This window comes from Vidua chalybeata, chromosome 1, assembly GCF_026979565.1.
Source record: "Vidua chalybeata isolate OUT-0048 chromosome 1, bVidCha1 merged haplotype, whole genome shotgun sequence".
Lineage (NCBI taxonomy): Eukaryota > Metazoa > Chordata > Aves > Passeriformes > Viduidae > Vidua > Vidua chalybeata.
Window position 1 is genome coordinate 5509217 of NC_071530.1, and position 19510 is coordinate 5528726.

The window sequence follows — 19510 nt, forward strand, 5'->3', positions numbered from 1 at the left end:
GCAGGGGCTGTTAAACATTTATTTTGGGAAACTGAGGGTCTCAACCAGGAGGTCTATGACAGAAAATTATGTTGAACCTGGCTTTCCCAGATTCTTGCACCTCAACCACTTTTCTTTGCACTTGAATGGGATCTGGAGGAGGAAACCAAGTGGGATTTGTTCTCTATATGAAATAGGAGCTTGTAATAATAAAAGCCTTAACATCTTGCTCCTCTGAGCTGACAATATAAAGTGTTTAATGCAGTGTGTGTCTTCAGCTATGCTGTATTTTTGTCTGACTTCAGAAACCCAAGCCTACAGAAAGAATAAAACTAATTTAAAATGAGACATTAAACAAAGGCAGTTTGGGAGTTCTGTTTTTCTGGTATTTGATTTCTTTGGGATTTTTTTTATGTTTTTCCTTGAGAAACATGAGAACAAGGGTTAGGTTATTTATCTTTTCCTGAGAAAAAGAAGTTAAGTCTCTCCCCTAATTACAGAGCTTCAGAATCCATAACACCAAAGATCACCACAATGACAATATGTTCCTGAGATTTGGCAGTGTTTCAGAACAAGGAAAAACATGTGTTGGGGAGTCAGTTTGCTTGGTATGATATCAGAGGTCTGCAATGGAGCTGTTACCCACGCCCTTTTCCTTTTCTAGCTGTGTAATTAAATACTTAACACATTTCAGAAATAATGGATTAATTAATGTAATTAAGCTGGCCTTCTTTCACAAGTGAAGAGCATGGGAAAGCAGCACTGCTATTCCTCTGGCATCGAAAGCCTTCCTTTATTTCACCCACAGTTTACATGAAGGTGAAGGGCAGAACAAATTTTCCAAAATTGCTCAAAGTGCCATTTCCAAAAGCTGTGCCCCACCAGCATGCCTTTAACTCAGAAGTCAGTGAGCTTTAGACTCTTCAGATGACAAAATTAATGCTTAGGCAGTTTTGAAATCTCTACCCAGTATCTGCCTTGGTTTTACTGTGCTGATCCAGTGTGTTCCTTTAAACAGACCTCCCCCTCGGACGAGGCAAGCAAGAAACAGCTTTTAATGCCCCACCGACCCTCAGTGGACCACTCAGATGAGCCCTTTCAGAGGCAGAGGGCAGTGAGTGCCGTCAGCATCATCACCAGTGCCCTGGAAGGTAAGAGACATCCTCAGTTTCCCAGCTCAAAACCACATCTGTGTTAAAAGACAGCAAAAAAGTGACACAAAATGCCCTGATATCATTTTGAGAGAAGACACTAAGGATACTTATTGCAACCCCTATAACAGAGGCAACACAATCCTTATCTTACCCATGGGCTTGTGAAAATCCAGAGAAAATGCCATATAATCAGAATTGGAGCTGTAAGATTTAAGATTATATGCTGTCATGGTGTTAGATGTGCACAGGGCTCACTGGAGTGCAGGGTAGCAGAGCACCAGCCTGGTTTTGGGTGACTGACTGTACATGTGCTGGTGTCCCATCTCTCTGGAAAGAGAGATGGAAAGCCTGGCACATGCAGAACCTCCAGATTGTGGGGGAGGAAAGGCTCAAAGTCTCTAAGTCTTTCTCACAAGAGGAACACTGCATTGTGGTGCATGTTTGAGTCCCACTGTGAAATCTGAGGATGCTCAAAGGACGGCTTTAACCGTGCAAACATTTCTCAACAATTTTTTCCACTGCTCTTCTCATGAGGTGCAGGAGCATTTTCCTCCTCTGGGTTTCCATAGGCAGGAACTTTGCATGTTCCTCTGGCAAATTTATTGAGAGCAAGACAACTCAGAGCAAGACCCCCACATGCCCAGTCTTTTGACTTGTAGCATGAAAGGGCTTCCTACACTTTCTCGTGTCTCCTACACCGCAAACAGGGATGAGAGAGGAGGCAGCACCTAAGAGCACAGAAAAATGTCAGTCAAGAGCACAATAGCAAGGGAAATTGTGGGTTCTCCTGCAGCCTAATTCCCTGTGTGACTGATGGATAGGGACTCACCTTACAGACAGGAACTGGACATTGCCCAGTGTGAAACCACAGAGCCCTTCCTCAGTTTTTTACCCTCCCCATGGTTATATACAGCAGTATTGTGGCCAGAAGATATATTTGTGTTTGAATGAGTGAAGAGCTGTGTTCTTAATAGGGAAATAATTGCTTTGGTGTATTCCAGTGTTTAATGTACTCTGCAAAGGTTTTATTTGTTTTCTGTGGGGTTTTTAGCAATTAGCTTTGTGACTGATTTGCTCTCTTGTAATGTGTTAAGAATGCTTAAAAGGCCTGGACATCTGGACTTCTTGTTTATTTAATGGTATTTTTCTATTCCTTTATATCACAGAAATAGTGACCATCCAGGCTAGGATAACTCAGAGAACACGGCACTCAGGAATGTGGTTTAGTGGTGAACTTGGCAGTCAAGGGATAACAGCTGGAATCAGTGATCTTAGCTGTCTTCTCCAACCTAAATGATTCTATGATTCTATGTAGAAAAATCCTTATCAAAGGTTTCCTAACTCCCAGACTTTGAGTGGACATTGAAATTGAATACTTGTTAACAAGGAACATCAGATCAGAATAAAATATATCACAGGATTTAACCATATTCATGGCTGTAAGATTTGTGCCAAACTTTGAAACAGCCAGACCAGAAATCCCTTCCCCTTTACTTGGTTTCTACTCTTAACTCTTGGGCAGTCAAGAACTGTCTGTTTTTTTTCCAGACATTACAAAGCCTTGCAGAAAAGAAAGGACCTATTTCTTTTTGAATTTTAAAATTTAAAAATAAGAGGAAAAACATCACAATGTGGATTGTATTTTTCTGATAATTTTTTACAGTAGCAGAAAAAAACAGGCTAATTTTACTTTTTGTTTTGCAGATATTAAAAAAGAAAAATCTTGTATTTTGTAAAGATCATATTTACTGGGAAAGGATGTAGATTCTTAATTAATTTAAACCACTTTAATGCCACATGACTGCCAAAAGATGACAGTCATACCCTCCTCCTTCCCTTGTTGTGTTCCTGCACTTTGTATGATTGGTTTTCAGCTGGATCAAGTAGAACCAGCTCACCCAGAAGGTCCAGGAGCACAAAAGCTGGCAAAAGGACAGAGAAATAACATGTGGCTGAGGCTGAAGAGGGTGAAACCAAACCTTTTAGCAGCAACCTGGACTTAAAGGGGCTTATGTTGTGAAGAATAAGGATATAGATCAATGTGTTCTAGATTTACCTAGAAAATTAGATCCTTAAGGAATTGACTGCCCTAACCCACTTATTGCTTTCAGAGGCAAGTTTCAAAAAAAAGGGATTTTGCATTGAAATCCAAAGTTCTCAAATCATTTTAGGGTTTACCTGTACACTCTCATTTTGGAGGCTGGAAAAAGTAATTCCTTGGGAGCAATTTGATTTCCCAAAGATCTCAGAACAGTGTAGATGTGTGTGCAAAACTGTGCAGGTAGGACACCATATGGCATTTTGAAAGCTTGATGGAAGACACCTAATGCCACAGTTCTGTTGTCTTTTGAAGAAAAGTGGATAAAGAATCAGAGAAACTCAGGAAAAATTCTCCAAGATCAGCAGGTCCAACCTGCGACTGAATACCCCCGTGCCACCAAACCATATTGCAAAGTGCCACGTCCACTCAGTTTTTGAACATTTCCAGGGATGGTGACTCCATCTGTGCTTAACCACTCTTTCAGTGAAGAGATCTTTTCCCAATATCCAATCTGAAGCTCCCCTGGCACAGCCTGGGCCCATTTCTCCTTGTCCCAAATGCTTCCTGCCTTGGGAGAGGAGGCTGTTTATGAACTGATTGGAATAACAGCCTTGGCTGAAGTTTTCCTGTTATCAGTGCAGCTTCTAATTATATAGACTAAAACCATAATACAGCATTCCATGCCCATAAAGGAATCAGAAAAGGAAGGCATTAAGCAATTCTGCTGATCATTGTCATTTAGCCATTAACTGTCTTTTTGGACTTTTCTTTATTCACCATTTAACACAAATTGTACTTATGAAGCTATTTCAATTCTTTTGTGCATAGGTAAGATGAGCATGTAAAAGTGGTATTACAAGCAATGTTTTAAGAGCACCTTTAAAAAGCACATTTTTAGTAGCGTTTTGAAACTGGCTTGTGTGCTCCCTGATTTTGTCTGTGGGCCTTTCAGAAAAATCAGATATTTAATGCCTTTTTGGATTGCACATCAAGGACAGAAACTCTGTTGACAACCAGTGGTACTCTGATCCTCAAGTACTTAGATCAGCTTTAAATCTTGGATTTAAGCTCTTTCATCTCTTATCTGCTTTAAAAGGTATTACTTAAGATATTTGAAAATGTGCCTGGGGAATGAAAAATAATATAGTCCAATCTAAGTTAAATGAAGATAGTGTGTTCTTATCCATTTGAAATTGGCAAAATGGAAAATAGAGTAAGAATCCAAGCCTATATATAATTATAGACTTTACATATTTAGTGTGATTCTCACTTTTTGCCTGTGACACTTTTAAGAGGTTTTTACTTTCAGTACAGGTCACTGTCTGCTAAGTGCAGGTCAACTGGCTAAAACCCCAAAGTGTGTAATTTGCCAGACTGTTAGGACAGGAATATTTTTATCTTTGAAAAAAGTTTGGGGTAATTTGTGGGCCTTCCTCTGTGTAATGAGTAATTTTAAGTGTTCTCTCGTGGTATAACTCAGTGTGAATTGACTGTGACTTTGCTGCTTGTGACTTAGAGCTTGAGGAATCGCACCAGAAATGTCCTCCCTGCTGGAACCACTTTGCTGTTAAATTCCTCGTTTGGGATTGCTGCCCACTTTGGCTTTTAATCAAGAAATGTGTCAAGTTTGTGGTAATGGACCCATTTACCGACCTCACCATCACCCTGTGCATTGTGCTGAACACGCTCTTCATGGCCCTGGAGCATTACAAGATGACCAAGGAGTTTGAGCACATGCTGTACATAGGCAATTTGGTAAGTCAGCCTGAACTTGAAGTGCCACCTGAGGGGTGAATTTCCTGCTTTTTAAAGTTTTGGCCATGGCTTGGGAACGTCCCATTTTGATAACTGCCAGTATTGCCTTGCATTTGTCAAGCAAGTCCTCACAGCCACCTCTTTCTGAAGAGAACTGAATGAAGTGTCTGTTTTTATCAAGCTAACATATTCTGATGTTATTAGCCATGGTTTTGCGCTGTTCCTGGTAGAGATCAGTTTAAGGAAATGAGATAAGAGAAAGGTTAATGAGCTTTATTCAGGATTTCTGGTAAAGCACCCATAAGGCAGCAGTTCTTGGTGACTAATAGTGACTTTTATGTTAAAACAGAAACTTACAGGAAAAAAAGCAAGGCAAGATCTTGGAGGAAAATGGAGTTGTGTTTGATCATGGGTTGATATCTCTGCTGGAAGGTGCCTGTAGTGCATCTTCTACATGTGCTGGGTCCTATGAAAACCCCGGGGCAGAGGGGACAGGGAGCAAAGCGCAGCCAATGCTTTGAGGGGAAACTTAATGTGCAAGCCAGAGCAGGTGAGTGCAGAGATGCAAAGCAAGCAGAGACCACACTTGTCCAAAGAAAAGCAGGGGGACAGTCCACAGTCAAGCTGCAGGGAGAGCAGAAAAGACTTTCCAAGGGCAATGTGATACAATTTGTAGCCCAGGGGGCCACTCAAAATGGAATTTTTTTCTTTAACCATCTTTCTCTGAGTTATGTTTAAAAGTTGCCATGTGTTACTGCTTTAAAACTTAATGTTTAGAATCTTTTTAATTGTAGAAGAGTCTGAATTAGAAAAGGCACAGGCCATCTAGCTACGGCATGGTGGGATTGCCCCTAAAATGTAGTGGTGGCAGCAGAGATATCCTATAGGAACATAAGTGATCTGGAGAATCTGGAAGGTGGATACTGCTAAGTTTGCATTTGAAGAGCTCACAGCAGAGGTTAAAAAAGCTCTTTAGTTCTGTAAAAACAGAGGCTGCAGTATCTCAAAGCTGGATTAATGTCACCTGATTTTAGGTATTTACAGCATGGGAGTCTGTGCCAGTTGACTTTGTCTCTTTTTAAAGTCAATGGAAAATGATGGACAGTTTCAAGCCCCGTTAATGTGATGTTGTAGTGACATTTGCTTTTGGATAAGGTGAACAGTGGCCTGTAGGGCTGTGACTGTAGTAGCCACTGACCACAGTTGGAGCACACAGAGACCCTGCAGATGTCAGACCTGCCTTTAGTGAGAAGCCTCCCATGCTGGCAGGTTTGGGCAGGTAGTAGCAATAATCAGGCATTTTGTATCAGTCCATTTTGTATCAGTCCTAGAATATGGGATATAACATATAGATTTTTTTTTCTTTACCCTGGTGCTTGTTATTTCTAGCTCTGGCCTTCCATGAGCAGGTTGAGGTTATTCCCTTAGGCTTTGGGACCTGTCTCCAGCTTTTCAGCTGATGTGTCTTGGCAAATCTCCCTCTGTTGTTGTGCTAAGCAGAAATCTGTTTGGGTCTCTCTTGCTCTAAACCCGTGCTCTTGCCCACCACAGAAAGCAGTAGATAAGGATAGCTTGGAAATCACCTTACAGGACTGTACCCAGCTTCACTTTGCAGCCAACATTCCTTCTTGTTGCTCAACAATTTGTGGCCTTCTAAGATGACTTGAAAAAATTCCTTTGCGTCCATCAAAGCAGGTGGCAAAGCTCAAAGCTGCCACTTCCCTCTCTGGCACTTGGGATAGTCAAGGTGTCTGCTCCTCACTCTGCTTTTGGCAGATCAGCTTCCCCCTTTGCAGGCCACAGGCAGTGAAACTTTAGCCCTTGGCTTCCCTCCTGCCAACACAGCTCCTGTAGACCTGCCAGGGCTGAGCAGGGCTGTGCCAGGTGCCATCAGGAAATTAGACAATCAGTAGAGACAGGAATTTTTGCAAACAGGGAAATTTTGCAGAAAGACAACTTTTTTTTTTTTTTTTTTTTTTTTTTTTTTTCCCCAGAGAGAGAAATTTTACAGAGCAAATATTTGCAAAATTTTGCCAAAAAAAGAGAAGAAAAGTCTCACTGTGGGTTTCTTAGCACTGCCTAGAGCTGTTTCTCTTCTTTGTGCTAAAGTGTAAAGTAAGCAAAACATCCTGCCTGCATTTTTTGTAGCAGGCTGATGGCTTGGGGCTCCCCTTCTCCTGAGATCCCAGCTTGGGTCTGTGAGAGCCCAGCCTGTCTCAGCTCACCCTCACCAGCTTTACTAAACCCCCGCATAACTGGATTAATTGTGAGCAGAGCAGGTCAGAGAAAGGTAACTCCATTTTGTGGAAGATTTTGCAAAGTCATTTGTAATGAAAATTGACATTTTTTGCAATTCCCTGTGAAAGGGAAGGGAGTCCCAGCTCCAGGGCAGGCTGCCAGGTGGCTGCATCCCCTGAGCTGCAGACTGGCAGCCCCCCCTCTGCCCCCTCTCTGGCTGGCTGGCTGTCTTCCCATTACATCTAACCCTCTTTGAGTGATTATGCTAGCATTAAACAGGGGAAATATTAAAGAGGGCAGGTCTTTGGCTTTTTTTTTTTTTTTTCATTCTGAGAGAAATGAAAGAATGAAAATGGAATATAGATTTTCTTTCTCTGGATCTGCCAGTCACTGGGGCTCTCCCGCTGTGACTGTCCATCATTCAGCATCTGCTACTTGCAGGCATCCCCTACAGGAATGAACATTTTCAAATGTGATCAGAAGGCCAGCTGAGCACGTGTACAGAGTTCATCTGCCCACGCAGTGCCACCGCTTAAAAAATGAGTGGAGAGAGCAAGACTCCCTCAATTTCTGTTTTCCTTTAGAAGCTGAGGTACCATTATGCAACATTAAAGCCTAAATGGCTGAAACGACAGATAAAAGGGTTTGGTTTTTTGGTTTTTTTTTTTTTTTTTTTTTTTTTTTTTTTAAGACAAAGTGCTCCACATCAGCAGCGTCATATTTAGCACCAGTGGGATATTAAGCTACTTGTTTTCTTTCCAAACTTTATCACAAGAAACACCCAGCCCCTTGTGCAGGTGCAGTGGACCAGGTGCTGTGTGGAATTTGTGGCTGGTACACACACACACACACAAAACTCCTGATGCCTCCAGGAAGGCTCAGACATTTTGCTGCCTTGCTGTGACATTTCCTTCTCAGAAGGCTATTGATTAAAATGATTCAGGCAAGGAAAGTGATCCTCCTGAGTCATTTGCTCAGCAAGAGGGTTGCATAATGTGTGCAGCGTGGTCTCGTAGTTTTTTAAAGCAGTCCCCTGGATACAATTTCACAGGCATCCAGTTTTGTCTTGCTCTCTGTCCCAGGAAAAATTTGAGCATTATGGTGGGAATCTTTGGTATCTCTAACCCCTGTGACTCAGAAGTTCTTTGCTAATTAGAAATATGAGACAGGTTGTTTGTTGTGTTCTTGGTATGAGGTGGTGATGGGAAGTTGCTCCGTCCCAAGGTAGTGCTGCAATCCAAGATATCATTTTCCTGAGGGGAAACAGAAGGTATTTTCCATAAGGAATTGTGTAAAATGGCCACTTGGAAGAATTAATTCCTGAAATATTACAGAACAAAGCCAAGCACTCCTCAAATTCAGGCTATGATAATTTATTTTTATTCTTTAATATCATAATTGTATGATTTTATTCTTTGCCTTTCATGTCTTAGTGGGTGTCTCATCTCTGTTGATCAGTTTTGCTGGGCTGATGTTGCAAATATTCAACTTCTTGAAGGAAAACATTTCTTCTTGACTGTATATTAGTGATACATGACCTCTGGATTTGCCCCCCTGTTTTGACCAACAAAGTGCAATAATGTTGATTGTTTCACAGAAAACTATGTATTTTAATTTTACAGATATCCATTTCTGCAAATGTATCCATTTCTATTTTAGAAATTTCAGAATTTTCCAGAAACACAAAGCTCTGGGCAGCTTGTACTAGGATGTGACATTAAAATAAAACATTATATGACAAACTTGGTGCCCACATTTTGTCATTTTAAATTGATTGCATTTAAGTCATTTTAAGTAGCATTGCACTATGCATTTAAAACACTACTTAAGCAGGGCATGCAAAAGTACAAAGTCTGATTCTCTGGGATACTTTACAGGAATCTATTAAAAGTGAATTTGCTATCAGCAGCCTTCCTTTCCCTGCTCCCTCTGCCTCATAGGTAATATTTATATGTTGTTTTAAAGAAAAATGTTCCAATTAGAAGCTCCAACATATGACATTTGAACTGGGTCATAAATAACCAGTGTGTTCCCAAGATACAGTGAGAAGAAAATTGCTGTGACTATTTGTAAAAATAAAGAAAACAAACCCACCAAGACTCAAATTAGAGTTTCTAATAGTCTTTGCTGCCAGCAATAACCTCAGAATAACTGGAGGCGTGTATTGCCCTTCTACTGATAATAAGAACAAAATTAAAAGGGATAATACACCAGCTACACTGCAACCTAAATAGCCCTTAACACCCTCCATTCACTTAACTTTCTCCACTGAAATATATAGATTTAACCTTTATAAAAGACATCTCTGCACCTTTTCTTTTCTTTTTTTTTTTTTTTACTACTGTGATTATTCAGATGATGGAAGGAGATGGAATTTTATGTTCCAATCCAGATCCCGAAGTCAGATGTCATTATAAGTTTACAGCAGTATCAGGTATTATTGTGAAAAGACTAGACAAAATTGTAATAGAGATAAAGAGTCAGCCACAAAAAAAAGCAAGTATTTGTTTGTAGAATGTGTCTGGCTTTCTGCTGGCTTCACCTGTGTGAGTGGAAACTCCACAAAAAAAGCAGTTGTGCTTAAAAGGTTAGTTTGACTTCATATTTTCTTTCTGCAGGTCTTCACTGGGATTTTTACAGCAGAAATGATCTTCAAAGTAATTGCCCTTGACCCTTACTACTATTTCCAACAGGGCTGGAATATTTTTGACAGCATAATTGTTATTCTAAGCCTGATGGAACTGGGTTTGTCCAGCATGGGAAACCTGTCTGTTTTACGCTCCTTTCGACTGGTAATGGTCTTATTCTGTTCTTAACCATCTTTTTTTAATTACATATAAACTCTGACATGAATGCAATGTATTTTCTTAAAAATGCATCTGCCTATAATTGCTGCAAGCTGGTGAGCAGTATGTGACACTAATTACTGTGGGATAAATGGAATTGTTCCAGATTTACATCAGGGTAAATGAGAACATAATTTGATTCCTTCTAGCTGTGCCAGGTACTTGTAGCACACTTAAAATATTTGAATTCCAATTTGTAATAAAGATCTGCCATTTTATACCTGTACACCTGTTAGCACAGACAGTAGAAAATTGATAGCCCAAGAAATGCAAGAGCTGATAACTTGTTGTTTTAGGAGCTGTTATTCCTAAATTATGTTATAAACATGCCACTGTTCTTTTAGATGTTGTCAAAAGAAAATGTCTTTGAATTATTCAGAGAGAGATTTTTTTTTCTAGAACTGATCAGCATAACATAGCATCTGTCTTTCACAGGAACTCCTTAGCTGTCAGCTCCTTTGTTAAGCAGGGGACAGTGGTGTTCTATTAATGAGAGACTGGCAACATGCTGGAACAGAAAAGTGCTTTCCTTGCCAGCTTGACATTTGTGTTGCACTTCATGTACCAGGATGTCCATGCTAATAATTCTGGCCATAATATGGCTTCAAAATTTTAAAGATCAAGAAAATAAGCCCTTGTACTTACATTTACCAGAAGAAAATATTTTTTTTTTTTAACCCAAAATTCTCTGCATTGCTCAAAATAGTAAATTTTCCATCACTGTCCTAAGTGTCTCCCTCCAGTTTTTGGAGCAATCCTGCTTCAATAGGGCTTAATTTAAACCTTCAGCTGAAAACACAGCACAAGGGCTAGGCACCATTTACATCCTTAAAATAGGTCTTAAGTGGGCCGTGGGCTGTGCACAGACTGCGTGATCCTCGGCACAGAGGTGATTTTCACCCTGGGAGCCAACAGCTAACAACGTCTGACTGAGACTTGCTCTGAAGCACAGAGGAATTCCTTCTCTCATTGTGAGACCAAACCTGAAACCCCTTCCTCCAGATGCCTGCCAGGCTGTTTATTTTGAGGAAGAAAAGCAGCATAAAAGAAAATACTAATAAATAGATTTCATCCTTCCATCCTTTCCTTTCACCAGTGGGGTAATGTGCCATTAAAACCATGTCTATCTAACCAGGCAGAGCATAGCTCAGGAAAACTTAATTCTCATTTGGGAAGCCCAACTGATGTTTTATTAATAGAAGTAATGAGGTTAACAGGAAGTATGGCTAAAATCACCTTGTACCACACGCACTGCGGCATTTAACATCTTTCACGTTTTACTCACTTTAATAATTCATTGGCTGAAATGGCTGATGCTTCTGTGAGCTGACACTGTTGTTTATGTTCTGTTCACAGCTGCGAGTCTTCAAGTTGGCAAAGTCCTGGCCCACCTTAAATACTCTCATTAAAATCATTGGTAACTCAGTGGGTGCCCTCGGTAACCTCACTCTCGTGCTGGCCATCATCGTCTTTATTTTTGCTGTGGTAGGAATGCAGCTTTTTGGGAAAAGCTACTTGGACAATGTGAAGAAGATAAGCACGACTGGCAATCTGCCACGGTGGCACATGAACGACTTCTTCCACTCGTTCCTCATCATCTTCCGAATTTTGTGTGGAGAGTGGATCGAGACCATGTGGGACTGTATGGAAGTAGCTGGGCAGCCACTGTGCCTTCTCGTCTTCTTGCTGGTCATGGTGATAGGAAACCTGGTGGTGAGTTCTCAAGATGTTTTGGGTTTTTTTCTTCTTTTCCTGGTGGGCTTGTGCAAATGTCTGGATTTTTTAATCCAGAAATGGCAAATCTCACACTGCTCCACAATTTAATTCAATGAACCAAGTTGTCAGCAAGACAAATTTGCTCCTAGCCCAAATACAAAGCTGCATTACTAGTTGGCTAGCTGGGAATGAGGACTTGCTGGGTTTTTTTCAGAAGAGCAGATGTTTTACTAGAAGCAAGGCACATGGGTTGATCACAGTGACTTTATTTCTTTTGCTGTACATGGGGCTGAAGGCTTTCCTGATCTCTTTTCTATACAGGTGTATCACCTCAACTATCCCTGCTTAGGGACGTATTTATGTTTCCCTTCACTTCTGGCCCAGAACACACAAACCATACTACAGCACAGTGTCTTTGAGAGGAGTTTTGAATGTCTTTAGCCTGCATGTTTTAGGAAGCTGCATGTTTTGTTTACAGTAATGTCACTGGCTCACTTGCTGGTTTTTTAATAGACCGTCCCATAAGCCTGGCTTACATAAGCTCTGAACCTATTAAGACTGAATTATATTTCCCTGTTGACATCTTAAGGAGCGCTTTGCTGGCTTTCAGTCATTGTGGAAATGTTTTGCCTGTTCAGCTTACAGAGCATCTTTGACATTGTGGCTCTAATGGCCTTACTGTTTATGTAGTGAGTTATTTAATAGTAGATGCTGCTGTAAAAAAAAATATTGGCTTTTTGCTACCGATTGCTTTTAGTGGTTGTTTTACTTTTAAGTACCCAATGTTTTGGTTCTCGGTTGCTGGGTTAGAAAAGTTCTTGAAAGAGCTTGTAGAAAAGCAAAGTGTGTTGCTTTGTTTACATTAACTTAAATTTTAACAGTTATTTTCACACGAAAATGTTGATTGCAAAAGCAAAGTATATTTTTAGGTTTTTTTTTTAATAAAAGTCAAAAGATTAAACTGTAATTACTCAGAAAGTGAGAAATTATTTGCCCTTTTTTTCTATGACTTACCATTTCTATAAATTTTTCTTGGAATTAAATTTGATTAGAAGAGCTGGGCAGAATATTACTTTCTTTATTTATGAAAAAACATTATTTATTATATCTTTTAGGAGAGTTTAGCCTGAGATCTAGAAAGTTAATTTCCCCCTGCCATTAAGCACTGTGTTCTGTGTATGATGATGAAAGCTGGAAATAATATGTGTTAAATTCTGGGGAAAATGTTAACATTTGAAATATTCATGGATTATTAAAAGATGTGAATTAGCAACATCTGATACCCTTAGATATTAACACTCATTAGTGTGCACAAGTTCTGCTAAGTATGAAATCTGTCTCAGCAGTGACTGCATTAACATTATCTACGTATATTTAACCTTCAGTGCTAAAAAAACACCAAAAAACACTGTCCCAAATGTAAAACCAGATATTGAAAAGCTCTGTCTGCATGGAGAAGCTGAAGTTATTGGTCAGCTGAAAGAGAAAATTGCTAGCTTTACTCTTTTCAGCCAACAGTTCTGTAAGGATGTGGCAAAGACTGATAAAGAGGAATAATTCTTGTGTTTGGGTCACTCATAGAAAGAAAAAAAAATGAAGGAAATTATTTACAGGTGATGAGGTGGTGAAAAGAACAACAGATTCTGATTTATGAGACTCATCCAGTGCCAACGTGGAGATATCAAGATGTCGATTAGCAGGTAGAGAGGAGGTCATCTTACACCTCTGGCACCAGCAAAATTGTTGCTTTCTTCAGTAAAAGTGGATTGAACTCACCAACTCACTCCCATAACATCATCAGACCCAAAAGTTCTGGTAGCTTAAAAGCACCATAAGCCCTTTCAAATAAAAATACTCATGTGCAAAAACTTTAACCTGTAACTCCATTGCCATCTGTGCCAGCAAAGTCTCTCTTTTAACTCACTGGGGTCCTTTTTCCTCCTCTGAGTTTCAAGAGTCAGTTTGGACTCTAAATGCTTCCATTGTATCTGGAGGCTTGGAGAAAATCTTGGTGTAGCATATCTGTACATGCATCTAAATTTAGTACTTTTATCTGTCACATCTACCTTATGGTGATGTCTTTGGTCACTTTCCCAACTGCAAGGCTGAGGATAATGGAGCAAACTTGCACCTGAACTCCTCTAAAGTCTGCAAGATGCTGTTGAAATTGTTACAACCACTGCAATTCTGTGGTATGTTCAGTGATTCAGTTTGCAGGTCTTATCCAGCCTCACTAACATAAAAATTCAAAGGAATGGTGAAGAAAAGCCGGGAAACGTAGAAAGTGCCCTGGGCAACATTGTGTTATAGAGCAGTCCGGTTGTTGAAAGGAATTTTAGTATATCCTTAGACTTTGGGTTGTATGCATATATCCTGAAAATGTCTGGGACAATTTGTGTGCAATGCCACATGAAACTATATTTAAGGCTGGTCAGCTGATGAGTGAATCATCTTCAGGGAGCTAAACTTCACAATATAGTTGGAAAACGATCTGCTGTGTAACTGCCTTTTGCACAATAAAGCTGTGCTGCTACTGCCAGGTGGCATTTTAGAGTCATTGAGACTGCTTTAGAAGGTAAAGCCAAACCAGACACATCATAAGAATTTCTTCATCATTTGTAAGAGAGAGCTTCTGAAATAGCCAAGTGAATAATTACACTTTTTGTTAAGTTTTCAAAAGGGCTTAACGTATTTTTAATGTATATTTATGTTACTGAGGTGAACAAGGAAAATCACCAAGACAGGAATTATTGAGATGACGTAGGAGAATTAGGGTCACGAGGCAGGTCCTGGTGCCCCCTGCTCTGGTGAGAGTCGATGTGACACCAGCCACTTCTCAGGGGACAGCTGTGTGTGCTGGGTGCTAACAACATGCATGAATAAAAGTGACATTTCCATCACGGGCAGGACAGCCTCCCAACCTCGTTGGGTGTGTGTGACACACATTGGCCAAGCCACACTTTCATCCTCTGATGGCCACCAGGATGAAGTATGGATCCTGCCAGCATCTCCTGAAGTGCCACCAAGGGAAGGACAGCCTGAAATGCACTCGCTGTCTCTGCTCCTGCTCCAGCTGGGCTGTATGAGCCACAAAGCATCTCTTAGTGTTAAAGCCACAGAGCTGCAGTGCATTTACTGGCCCTCAGGGCTGAGTTTTGGGCTGCTGTTGTCTCACTTCAGTCCCATTCACACATCCCAGTACATCCATGGCACATCCAGCCCTGTTCCCCAATCCACCACAAGCTGGCAAATCACTGCTGCATTTCTGTGGTGGATCCTGCATTATTGGAGTCACAAGCATGTAAACATGTAGGGTCTGTAACCAGGAAAGTGGCACCTTAAGAATTTTCCTTAAAAGCAGAATATAAGAATGGAATTCCTGCTTTAGGATCAGTCCTAGCCTTTTTTTTTCCCTGCTGTCCATTCACTCAGGAAAATATTGATGACATTTTCTGAGAACACTAAGGTAGAAAGCACCACCAATTTCTAGGGTATAACACTATCCTGTAGGCAGGATTGCATAACCATTATTGAATTAATGCATGATGCATGGAATTATGAAATACAAAGTGTAAGGTCATGCACTCAGCCCTGTTTAAATATTTATGTTATGATCCAGTAGCTTACCAACAGAAAATGTTTGAGAGTATATGTATCAGTCACTGTGAACATCTACATCTGAAATTATTACATGGAGGCACCTTTATAGTCAGATCTGGTTAATGGAGTCTGTGAAGTCATAAAATATCTAACTACCCAAAAAAATCTAAATATATCAGACTAAATAGCCCCTAAAACTACCTCTTTCTGTCCCTGCCATCCTAGGAGGCAAACAGCTGTAGAAATCCCCATGTGGCTTAATATATTGACCCAAGAGGACCTTCTGGTCCTGTGTTTTCCTATGGTAATTTCAGTGCCTGGCAGCAGAGCTGCTCAGCAGCATTTGGATGAGATTTGAAGTGACCACTTTGGTTAAACTCAGTGGAAACTTTTCTCTGAAAAAGTCAAATGTGCCTGAAACCCATCTTTCTATTCTGCTTCCACATCTCAGGAAGTCTTTATGGATTTTTTTTCTGTTGTAATTTGGCTCATGAGACAGGCAGAAATATGGAAATGTCACATTCTTGGGTGGAAGAGGATTGTGCCTGCCTACATGCATTTCCTACAATTCCATGTAGGAAAGGATTCTTGAAGAGGTGTTCTGGGAAAGTCCCACTAAACCTCCATCAGGTTAAAAGCAGTGGATTTTCAAACTAGTCAGACACAAACAGAACCTCATTACGAGTCATTCACCACCATTTCCCTCTTGGACAGACAAAGTCTGTTTATAAAATTAGTTACCAGAGCTGTTCTGACAGACACACAGTTCTGCAGCCAGGCAAGAAAGAAAAATCAAGTTACAGGGTTTTGAGCAGCCTGGTCTAGTGGAAGGTTTTGTGCCCATGGCAGAGGGGGTGAAAATAGGTGATTTTTCAGGTCCCTTCCAACCCAAAGCAGGAGATGATTCTATGAATGGGAGCAATGCAGAACTTCTTAGTGCTTCCACTTCATCCTGTTCTTTTACAAGAGTCTCCCTCCTGACCATGAGAACATTGTCCTGAGCACCACCAATGCAACCTGGATGGGAATAATGGCCTAGAAGGAGGAGAAAGGCAAGAAAGATGAAGGGTCATTTAGCGTGGATCCTGGCCTGACAGATGTGCAAGAGAAATATTTGGGATTGGGACTGGGAGGATTGTTTGGGTGGGGAAGAGAAATGACTATAGCTTTATGTGAAGCTTAATCTATGAAAAGAAATTCACAGCAATTCCCTGCCCTGAACCACTTTCCTAAATAACAGAGCCTAAGAAATATAAGGGGTCACTGGGTCCCATGTGTCTAATACTTTTTTTTTTTTTTGCTTTGTTTGCTAAAGTTGCCTTTAGTTCAATGTTTAGAGTCAAGAAAACAGATAAAAAACTACAAAAGAGGCAGCTGTAATGTGTAGTGTGTAAATGTGTGAAACAGGGCTGATATTTGGATTGCATGGTCTTCAACATGGGGCCTTTGCTTCTGTATAAACCGTTTTCCAGAATTAATTACTGAGTGCCACTAATTGAGCACCACGATCTCTCATTGAGGAACATAAGAGTGAGTCTCTGTGGCCACCTGTGAAGGAGAACTGGTAGCCCACCCTGTGGGAATCCATCAGCTGGCTGGCTGTATGGGAGCTGCACAGGTCTATCCCAGCTGGAATATTGTGGTCAGGGCAGAGTATGAAGAAGTTTAATAACACAGATTGAGATGTTCTTTTGCATTTGCCCTCAGTGCCAGAAAACATCCCTGAGCACATTTAATTTATTAGTGTAGGAGTATCCATAAAGTCCTGTCTCACTCAATGCTGATGCTTCTCCATCACTGCAAATTTCTCAGCAGATCACGTCTGGGCTTGAAAGAGGCTTATGGTAATGTCAGATTTTCTCTTTGTTTAAATGAAATGGGTACAGAGAACGATCATTATCCCTTGCAGTAAAACCAGAAGTAATAGCAAAATAGCATCTTACAGGCCTGGGTAAAAGTGGATTACAATTTTACATTTCAAGAGCTCAGACGACCAAAGCATATTAGGATGGTCAAAGGTGGTCTTCAGATGGAGATTTGTATTTCTGCCTGACATGATAGGGCTGTCACTGAGGGAAGATACATCAAAACCCCAACGCTTTTAAAAGACAGGAAGCATTAAACCAGGGAATTTCAAGACTATAAAACTTTTTAAAGGGTGGTGAAGGGCTGTTTTACCCCAAAAAGTACAAGGCCTCTTTAATTCAGACAACCTTTGTCAATAAATGAATGCGAATGGAACTCTGATGACATATGATAGCACTTTTCCAGCTATCTCCTTATTTTCTTTTCAAATTATATACAAATATAGAATACCAAAGCCCCATTTTTGTGGGTTTTGAGAGAGAAAGGGTCTGTCCCTAGAGAAAGGGTTAAAGCAAGACTTGCTGCCCTGAATCAAGTAATTATTTTTGCATTTTATGACAAACATGACTTACTCATGGGGGCCACTGAAGACATCCACTGTGTGAGTAAAGGTTAATCTCCTTGGAGGAAAATGTAGTATTTGTATTGCATCTAATTATTAATACAAATGAAGTGGAATTTTAAAATATTCTGTGCCTTCTAATTGCAAATCTAACTAGGTTAGATCTGCTTGCTGGAAATTAAAGCAGGTTTGGGAAGAAGGTATGACAGCCCAAAATACAACATTTAGGGTTTAGATTTTTAATTTTTGAATCACAGTAGAGGTCTGCAGTGTCCTCAGGCTTTACATGTTGTACTTCTGCCTCTAAGCACATACTCTCCTTGGGATCCATTGGTTCCACTTCTTGCACAATGGAAGGAAGAGAGAATAAGATGCAACTACGTGAAACTTGTGGAAAAACAGCTTTTTGCAAGGAGCAGGGAAGCCATAAGAGATTTGAAGAGAGTTCAGGTTGTCCCAAGTCTCACATTAACACTCCCTTCCCTCCCCTCTCTCTGCACCCCAATGCTCATGTCCTGGATGTTGCTATTCACCTTATCTGCTCTTTCAGCAGCTCCCAACATTCTGGCAATATGCATTTGTGTTTTGGTTACATCAGCTGAGAGGGCCAGCAGATAAACAGGCAGGAATAGGCATGTCAGGAACAGTCATCGTCAGGACAGACAAAATCTGCAACGCGGCGAGCGAAGGGCACGTGGGACACCGGGGAGGAGCAGGATTGATCAGAAAGCTGCAGGAGCCATAATGAGAGCTGGGAAATACTGGCAACAAAGGCTGGAGAGTTTGAGGGTCCAGAAGAAGCCAGGGAGCCCAAGGGATCATTAGCGAGAAGTGGAAGTGTCATTTGAGTCTGTCTCATCAGCTCGGGCACTTATGTAAGGGAGGCGAGTTTCCTTTCCCGAGTCACATGTGGCTCTGCAGGAGAGCAGCCCAGAATCCATCAATAAGCTCAGCTGGGGATACAAAGAAAGTGGTGTCAGAACAACTGTCAGCATGTCACTGCTGTCCTTCTTGCTTCTACTCATCTGTTCTCACGTCTGGCAGCGGGAATATTTGGTGTGATGCTGCAGAGATCAAACCTCCAAGGGAGGCAGCTAAACCCCAGCACATTCCCAGCTTCTCCCTTCATTATTTCCATGCCAGCTACCTGAACACTCCATGTGTCCCAAAGCAATTTTAGCTATTTGTATTCCCCATTATCCATCCTTTCTTGAGAAGCGCTTGGGAAGAGGAGCACTCAGGTAGTTGCTGCTTTTGGGCAAGTATTTGGCTATATCTGCTTAAGTATTAAACATCCTCAGGGTTAAAGAAATGTCCACCAGAAACAGATGGCATCATCTGATGCTTCAAAAAAATAAATCCTGACACCAGGCATCAATCAGTCCAGTTGCCTCTGATGGCTCCTAGTAGAGATGGAAAGCCTCCATCCTCTTGTGGGTTGCTTTAAATACAAAGCTTTTGCCTGACACTCCAGGCTTTAAAAGCTGTGTGATTTATCAGTACCCACATAAATAACTATAATTTATTTTATTGGGTAGATATATCCCACCCCCATGTGTAACACCAGATGCTGGTGCTAAAAAGTCTGGGGAAATTAACATCACTGTATTTATGATGAGCCATCAAAGACTGCTGGGTTTCAAAAATGCCATTCTATGGTAGATTGAGTGGAGTCTATTCAAATCTGGGAGGTTTAGGTCTGCTTCCCCCAAGATATGTGAGGGAAATGCACTTGAAAATAGATGGGAGGAGT

General features: G+C 40.8%; 1 protein-coding gene across 1 annotated transcript in view; it reads left to right on the top strand.

Annotated features, from left to right (window-relative positions):
- Positions 1 to 19510, top strand: part of LOC128786511 (sodium channel protein type 5 subunit alpha-like) — a 207029-nt gene that overhangs the window by 104462 nt on the left and 83057 nt on the right. Inside the window, exons 13-17 of the mRNA XM_053939812.1 lie at positions 480 to 587; positions 998 to 1130; positions 4691 to 4929; positions 9786 to 9959; positions 11370 to 11726. Coding sequence (XP_053795787.1) covers positions 480 to 587; positions 998 to 1130; positions 4691 to 4929; positions 9786 to 9959; positions 11370 to 11726 — 1011 coding nt within the window. The remainder of the gene's footprint in view (positions 1 to 479; positions 588 to 997; positions 1131 to 4690; positions 4930 to 9785; positions 9960 to 11369; positions 11727 to 19510) is intronic.